Raw genomic sequence first — 9,039 nt, forward strand, 5'->3', positions numbered from 1 at the left:
AGCCCTGCAGAAAAGGACTTTGGGGATACTGGTAGGTGAAAGCTGGATGTGAACCAACAATGTGCACTCACAGCCCAGAAGGCCGATTGCATCAAGGGAGGTGATTCTACCCCTCTGCTCTGCTCTGGTGAGACCCCACCTGGAGTACTGTGTACTCTGGAGCCCTCAGTACAAGAAGGACATGGAGCTGTTGGAGCTGGTCCAGAGGAGGGCCAGAAAAATGATCAGAGGGCTGGAGCACCTCTCCTGTGAAGACAGGTTGAGAGAGTTGGGGTTGTTCAGGCTGGAGAAGAGAAGGTTCTGGGGAGACCTTATAGTGGCATTCCAGTACGTGAAGGGAGCTTAAAAGAAAGCTGGGGAGGGACTGTTTACAAGGGCATGTAGCAATACAATGAGGAGTAATGGTTTTAACTAAAGCAGGATAGATTTAGATTAGGCATGAGGGAGAAGTTCTTCACTATGAGGGCGGTTAAATACTGGAACAGGTTACTCAGTGAGGTGGTGGAGGCCTCATCCCTGGAGACATTCAAGGTCAGGCTTGATGGGGCTCTGAGCAACCTGATCTAGTTAAAGATGTCCCTGCTTACTGCAGATGGGGTGGACTAGATGACCTTTAAAGGTCCCCTCCAACCCAACAAATCCTATGATTCTGTGATTTTAATATTTAAGTGCACAGTTTTGAAGTAAGGAAAACAAAACTCCAAATCACTAACAAAAATTTTATTTCTGCTTCTGCATTGGTAATCTGCAAATGAAGTTATGTCTATGTTGCATGATGAACAGGAAATTGAAGATTGGGCTAAGTGGGTTTGCTGAGCCAAGAATCAGTGAAGTTTCTCTATTACTGGCTGAAAAACAGTGTTTGTAGCTCAAGTTTAAAACTTCTGTGGTGTGCTTAAAAGGAGGTAGTGCTGGATCATTTGGTCTGTATCACTCGATCCATCCTTCCAGATACCACGATCAGCAGCTTTTGGTCCTTGCTGAGCATTCTCTGGCCATCTTCCGTGGAGCATAATCCATAATTTACCCAAAGCCAACAGTAGTATGTGGACTATATAAACAGTGTTGATGTTTATCAACAACAGAGAAGTCTGGAATTGAGAACAGACTGAGACTCATGCTGAGTAACTGTGTAAAAAGTTCAAAAAGCTGCAAAGGGCCTGAGGTTGTCAAATAAGAAGGTTTTCTTGTGGGGCTTATATTTAGTTTCTTATTTTATGAAGCAGAATGGTTAATTGGATACTATATTTCTCTTGAAGGAAGCAGAAATAATTTCTGTTTTTACAGTTCTGCAGTAAATCTGGCAACTTTAAAATCTGGGAAGTTTTGCAAATTCCAGTTGGCTATGGATTAGATCAGATGTCACACATACGAGGGTTTCAAAACATTAGATGAGCATAGCCATGTGATACTTTGAAAATATAGGTATCTTGAATGTAATGCATCTTAAAATTTTCTCACAGTTAGCAATAAGCAACAGCAAATCATCAGTTCAGGCTTCTTCAGCAAAGTCAAGCAGTAAATAGTCATGGAAACTAAAATTATTTTCCTAGTGTTAGTCCCTCTGGGCTGAGCTTATTAGCTCCGGTGCAACTCCCTGTGAAGGCCGTATAAGACTTGCGCCAACACTGCCAAAATATATAATTATTTATTAATAATACATTTAACTTGTTTATTACTCTTAATTATTTATTTTGTTAGATTTGAGTTAGGTGTTGTCTTCCATAGAATAGTAACTAGCTGAATCAAGGGCCTTTAAGAGGAATTTGAAACTTTGTTCAGGCCATTAGTCAATCAAATATGATTTAACACTTAACCTCCCAGAGAATACCAAGATAGCAAGAAAAATAAACAGATGTACATGTCACTGATTCATAAAAGAATTTCAGCAATGAAATACTGTGCTTTTCTCTGTGAAAAGCAAAATATTCATACTTTTTCATTTTAAGATCGTCTCAAGAAAAATACATGTGAAATATTCGACACACATGGAAGTGGAAAGAGCCTTTTAATATTTACCCTCTGTTTAAAGATTTGTTTGCAAAGTTGTACTTTTATGAATGTTACTTCTCCAGTGTTACGGAGCTCACAGTAGAAGATGCTATTATCACAGTAATAACTTACATACAGGGAAAATTCCTTGGTTTGGCTGATTGTACTAATGATGCGAAAGAATTGTGTATGCCAAACTGGAAATAGCTAAAAGTAATTTTCTTTAATTGGGCTCGTAAATATACAGTTAATAAAGATGGTGGATTACATCCAAATTTTTCTGTAGTGCTCATCATTTTTAAGTGCTGGTTCAACTTGTTGCATCTTGACTTGATCTCTAAAGGGAAGTCAAATTTTAGGTGTCTTCCTGAGGGGAAGGAAAAAGATGGCTGATAAATTTCAAAGGGATTGATTGTGATCAATAACTATAGTTCTTAATGAGAGGTGATGCTGAACAGCACTTGACAGTGAACTCCAGGATATCTTGCACAAGTAGAAGAGTTGTAGACTGTGTGGAACAGGACATGCATTTGGGGGCTTACACTTAGAAAGAAGGCATGCCTTGGTATTTACTTAGTGGAGATTAAGACTGGAACAGCCAAGCTTTCCTGACTTCTTTTTAAATTTTTAGATTAGAAGAACAGCAGTAGTGCTTGATTTTCTACCTCTTCTGTGGTAATTGCACCTAGGGTATCTGTCTTGGAAGCTGCAATAATTTAAGTCTTGCAAAACCCATCAGAGTTAGGGGAAATACCTCTCTGGTATGTTCATTTTAGTGAGGTGTACAGAGAGACTATGGAGGGAGGAGTCACAGATGCTAACTTTCAGTTTCAGGGGGAGATAGGTTGCAAAATACCTTTATAAATCAAGTTCTAACTGATTTGCTGAGGGTCATTTGGGAATTTAAGGAGTGCAAAAGTAAAAGCCAGTTTCCTTAGCCATAGTCTAATAGTCTCTTTGATGTAATATAATCCTTGCTGTACTTCTCTTATGCTCCTGGTGCACAAGGATTTCTGTCTTTTCAGGAACAGAAACTGAAGAAGCCTCTGCGTATGTTACAGGTATCTGCTGGAGCAGCGAGGCTAGCTCTGTCTGCTTGTAGATATTGAAGAGTTCAAATGTATGCATTTCTCACTTAACTCAGTGAGATTGCAGGTAATTAAGACCTTTCATGTTTGTGCTTTTATGTAGCCAGCATTTTTTTCAGTTTTGAGTATGTCAGCTTTCTCTAGAAGGGAATTAAGTAGCTGGTCAACTGTAGTGTTCTTGTAGAAATATGTATGTAAACATTGTAGTGATGAGGACTCTAGCCTATTGGACTAGTGACCGTGACACTAAGCTACTAAGCGGGATGACATCTCTGATCAGTTAATTGATTTAAATTTATTTCTCTGATTGGATACCCAAACTTGATGGTTAGTATATTGTTTACATTTTCCCTCAACTTCTTGAGACTTCAGTATGAGCATTTTATTTTTAAAAATACTCCTTTGAATTTAACATTTTCTCATGTATTCTTAAACTGCTGCTTCTGCTTTCTTTCAATCTCATTTTCACAGATGTGCAACGCGTTGAGACCGGAATGCTCAACATACCCTTACACTTACTATTATCATTTTGTTTTATGTTGCAGCCAACAGTTTGCACATTACTGCCTACTTTATGAAGAGATGGGTTAATCTCCGTTGTGCTGTAGGGAAACATTATCGTGGTAAGAAATCAGTTTCTTATAGTGTAACTTAGAATTTTGCATTTCCGTGGGAAAAAAAAAAGGAAATATAAAATAATTGTTTGTCAGATCTTGGTCTACTTAATAAAAAATTCTTTCAGAGCTTGAGTTTTGTCTTTTTTTCCAGAAGATGTTTGCTAAAAAAAAAAGTGTTTCTTAAAAAATGATGGATTTTTTTAAAAACTTGATTTTAAATTTGTGTATGCCTTGCCTCAGGATAGTCAGCTAAGCCACACCAAATTCTATAAGTATGATGAGACTCAGCATTTTACTGAGTCTCTGCAGGGTGAATCAACGAGAGGTTGCAGTATGAATCACTTCATTATTGTTCGAGCGTTTTGTGACATCAACTGTACAGTACAAGTGTATGCAAGAAAACGCTTTCATTCACCTCAGTGCTATAAAATCTTTACATAGGTGATCTCATTGGACCAGATCTTTTTTTCATGTTTTCTCAAGTCAAGATGCTCTGTAAGGAAGTGATTTCAGTGCTGTGCCGCCAACAGCAATAAGAAGGAGCTGTAGTGGTCACTACCCTTTGTGTTGAGCTTTAGACATTTAGCCTAATAGAAGAATCTTGTATACTTTAAACAGTGCTGCTCACTCAGTATCTAAAGTAAACTTACCTAAGATGCTGTTATTGGAACCACACATAACAAATTCCATCCTTGCAACAGTTGTCCAGCTTTTCTTTTGTAGCCCATTCGGAAGATGTCCACAGACTGCTTGTGGTTGAAAAGCCGTTGTATTAGACCTCTGGGAGTGGCTTTTCAGATCTAGAAGATACAAGTAGAGAAAGAATAGTCTTGGACATAAGGAAGTATTCATGCTGTGCCTTGGACACAGTTTTGCTAACAGAGATGATATTTCTGAAAGGATTATGAAAGACTCATATTCAGTATGAAGTTAGAGTAGCTTAACAAGCTATCTTGCCAGTACAGATGCATCTGAAGTCTCTGTGTATGCTTTTTCAACCGATGGCAAATGCAATCTGTTTCATCATCCCCACCTTTCATTGTAATGACTCTAGCAAAGTCACTGCTGGTACACAGAAGGACTTGTCAGATACTAGTGGAGATATACTGTTGGTGCCTTTAGACAGGCAGTCACCCATATGGATGACCTGATCATCACTGGCAAATTGTGCACATTGTGCCTCTACTCAATTCATTGTGAGGAGATATTCTACAAAAAAAATCTGAGGTCAAGCTCATGTTTTCTCTGCATGCCTTGTGTCTCTCTCTCTCTCTCTCTCTTGTCCTAGAAAATAGTGTTACGGCTTTTTTTTTTTAACGTATAACAAACTTAAAAAACTCTCTTTATATAAACAGAGAATAACACTCTTTTTATAAAACCAAACCAAACCAAAAACCAACAAAAAAAATCAGAGCTGAAAATACAAATACAGCGAATATATATGAATATAGCTGGGAACAATCTGATTTATAAACTAACAAAATATCCAGCTATGCTTTTTTTCTTAGCATTGGTAGGTACTGACTAAACCTTTGTTTGGTCTTTTCTAATGTGAGAACCCTCCAGTTTTTAATCCTTTCTAAAGAGAAACTTTGTTGTGTTCATAACAAACCATGTGATCTTGAGTAAAATATGTAATTTGGTAGTAGTTAACCAATTTGCTTAATGACTTCAAAATCACTGTAGTCAGAGTTTGAAACACTTAGCCTTGTGCTGAGTTTTTATGCTGAGTCCTGATTGAATATGTTGTGCTGTATTACAAACATTATTTACATCTTTTGTGATGAAAGTACTCATCACTAGAGTAACACAAAAGAAATCATCGTTAAGTGGTTTGTCTCTTGGTTCTGTCTAATGTATTTGTCCAGGAGTGCAGGTGGACTAATTTGCAGCCATGACTGTCCTCTTGGGAACTAAACTTAATCTGACTTTATTGATTTTTTTGAATGGTTTAAAAACAAAACAAAACAAAAGGAAGGGTGGGATGTTGAAGAGAGTAGGTAAGAATCTAGTAGAATGTAAGAAGGAGTTTAGTGTGCAATTTGAAAAATAAAATTACTTTGTTTACTAAAATAGCATGTATATAAGTTGTTAATATGTGTTTTTGAATATGCATATGATTTTTGCAATCTTCTTTTCAATTGTTTTTTTATAGACCTACGTGTGTTTCCAGACAGATTTATAGTTTGTGTCAGTAAACTTGAATCTAATCCAAGTGCTTGGACATCTGAAAATGGTGTATTGGTATGTACAAAACTGCTCTGCAAATTTTTTTGTTTGATAGTGGTAAGATGAATGTTTGTATATAGATGTAGTTATTCACATATATGTGATTGCCATCTTGGAAACAGAAAACAGTTGAGCAAAAGTATTCAGAAGGAGATACTGAAGTGACTCTGAAACAGACAAAAATGGTAGTTTTTGGAAGCTCAGCATTTTCTGAGCAATATAAGACTCAGAGACCAAGACCACATATTTAGAAAGCTAGGTATGATTTTAGCACCTTGATTTAAAGATCATTTTTTAAATTTATATTTTCTTCTTTTAGAATTTTGCTTTCCAAAATTATACTGTGGCAATCCATGGGTTTCTTATAAGTTTTCTTAGTGCTTGTTCTGCAAAAGAACTCAAATGAATCTGTGCTAGCCCTGCTTGGAAAAAAACAAACCCAAACATTTATGGAGAAAACGGCACTGGTGTGTAGTTAAATACCGTAAACAATTCTACTGAAATATTTCATCCTGAAGGCTTTATTGGGGTCAAAGGCTTATGAATTTTATGCTGCAGTTAACTGCTGATTGTCTCAGGAGTGCTCACATTGACCCAGGTGGCCTGCTGTAGGGCAGGCAGTCTCTTCTGTGCTCACAGTGAGAATCAGAATTACATGCTGAGGTCTAGGTATATTTTGGTAGTTTATCTTAGATGTATTAAAGTATCCTTAAAAAAAAGTTTTCCTTCTACTCATTCAACTTAGTATTTTTCTAATATCAAGCAGGATGTTTTTATTTATTATAGTAAATCAGATTTTATTATCTTATTTCTTAGGTTGGTTAGTATCCTTAAATGTCAGAGGATCAAGCAAATGTTTTTCTCTCTCTCTTAGAAAAAGATCTGACTGCTTTAGAAGTACTTTGCTATTTTTAAAATTATTAGTTCCTTTGTATAGTCTTGAAAACTACTTAGATGCTTTAAGTAGAAAATCTCGTCTCTGCATTTTGACTGAGAATTCCCCCTCTCCCCTTGTTTAATTATCTCTCTTGAGATATCCAGTTTCCCTCTTTGGTATTTTTATTTTTTTCATAAAATAAAAGATCGGTTTTCTTTAGTTTCATTCACATGATTCTTGTCTAGTAAGGAGAATGCAAATGAAAAACACAATGATAACAGACTTCACCTTGACTATTTCAAAATTTCATCTGATCTACGGAAACTCCTACTTGTTTAAAAAGTAACTTTAAACTTTTTTATGTTAAAAACCAAAATAAAACAGATCTCTTAGTGGGATTACACCCTAAACAGTAATAAAGTTAATAAGAGTATAATAGTAAGAGTTTGCTTTACTTAGAGATGCAATAGGTGTGCATAGAACTGTCTGGAACGGTCAATGTGGTATGTTGGAAGGAGAGAATAAGTTATCCCTAAACCATCTTTCTGAATTGAAGAATTAACAAGTTGTGCACAGACCCTCAGCAAATGTTTTGGAGTATCTTTTTAGTTTTTGCCACTCTAACTTAAAGGGTGCACTCCAGACTGTTTTGTTGATCTTTTACAGCACGTTAGTACTGAATTTGTCATTTACTCCAGTTCAGTACTTTGCCAAACTGGAGGAATGTTTGATTGCTACTGAGAGGTAATTTCAAGTTTTTGGCGCTCCAGAAGTAAAGACTAAGGATGTGCACTTTGTGTGTGTACTTTTCTCTACACAATTTAGCAGTGAGTATGCTTGATCTCTAAACCAGACTGTAAAAGACCACCCAGAAGACCTTTCCGTTGATATACTCCAGTGTATTCTGTCATGGGCAAAAAATGAGGCATATGTTTTGTTTTCTTCTGTATGTCATTCGTGTTTGAATAATTTCATAAAGTTACATGCAAGTTCTTTTAAATGGTTCATCAGCTCACACCCTTGGTTTTGAGGGCCTATCTGTGTTTTATAGAAGTAGTTGACTATACATTAATGGAGACGTTGTCAGTCGTCAGTGTTGCTTAATGTCTTTGTGATTGCCTTAGTCAAAACTTCAATTTTATTTAATACATATAAAACTGCTTTTTATGCTGTTTTATGTTTAAGTCAAGCTTTCATTCCTGAGCTCCGTCAAGACAAGTTCAGCTCAATGCCCTCCTTTCCAATTACTTGGAACCAGTTTTATGTCAGTCTGATACAGACACTTTTCTTTCACACGTTGCAACTCTCTTTTTTTAATTTTTCCATCTATTTCAGCACTTTATTCTTTGTCTTTTCACTGCCTTTTAGGCTATTCTTTGTATCTCTGAAATAGACTGTGCTTAAAGCAAGAGTTTCAAGGGATGTAGTTAGATATGAAATCAAATTCTTACATCCTGCATCTTAGAAGAGATCGTAATTATATTGCTTTTGAGATATTCACAAGCAAAAACTTAGCATCAGTTGCTGAGAGAAGCAATGTGAAGCCTTCTGTGACACATCTTGTAAGATCAGGGAGAAGGTGGATTAGGCTGTCTCTGTCAAATTAGCTTTAAGCATAAACTAACAGAAGATTTGAGAGCACTTCTAAAGAGCAAAGCAGAAATATAATAGAAGAAAATTTATTGATATGTAATTTTCTGTTTTCTGGAATCTATTTAGAAATGGCTTTTTGTGTGGTATATCTGAAACACAGACTGCAGGCAGTAATAATCATTTGGGAAGAAGGGAAATCTCTATTAAAGAAACAATACAGCAAGTTATTGAAAATACAGAAGCAAATTGGAAGTCTCAAGGAAAAGATGAAAGAATAGCCTGGCTGATTAATGCTAAGTCTAAACATAAAACCATTGTTTCCAGTTTTGCCAAACTGTGTTTGCAATCTTGAATAGTTTTATCTTGAAAAAGACGACGGTTTTGGGAACATGGCAAAAGAGGAAACCCAGGGAAATATATAAGAACTCTGGAGAGATTAGACATCTTTGTCAATGACGACATTTTCTTGTTTATTATTATGTAAAGAGCTAAAGTGGAAAATTGGAAATGGGTTATCTGAACAAACAATGGAAATGGGTGGAAAGCTTATTGGAGGCTTTGAGCATTTGAAAATGTGCTAACAATGGAGTATTCATTGATAATCACATCAGCTTTATGTTAGAAAGAAAACAGTTGTAGGGAA

At 36.2% G+C, this 9,039-nt stretch overlaps 1 protein-coding gene across 1 annotated transcript in view; it reads left to right on the forward strand.

Annotated features, from left to right (window-relative positions):
- Positions 1–9,039, forward strand: part of SLX4IP (SLX4 interacting protein) — a 63,932-nt gene that overhangs the window by 42,699 nt on the left and 12,194 nt on the right. Inside the window, exons 4-5 of the mRNA XM_010192262.1 lie at positions 3,626–3,703; positions 5,853–5,941. Coding sequence (XP_010190564.1) covers positions 3,626–3,703; positions 5,853–5,941 — 167 coding nt within the window. The remainder of the gene's footprint in view (positions 1–3,625; positions 3,704–5,852; positions 5,942–9,039) is intronic.

The sequence above is a fragment of the Mesitornis unicolor genome, unplaced genomic scaffold (assembly GCF_000695765.1).
Source record: "Mesitornis unicolor isolate BGI_N332 unplaced genomic scaffold, ASM69576v1 scaffold4529, whole genome shotgun sequence".
In the NCBI taxonomy this organism is placed as follows: Eukaryota; Metazoa; Chordata; class Aves; order Mesitornithiformes; family Mesitornithidae; genus Mesitornis; species Mesitornis unicolor.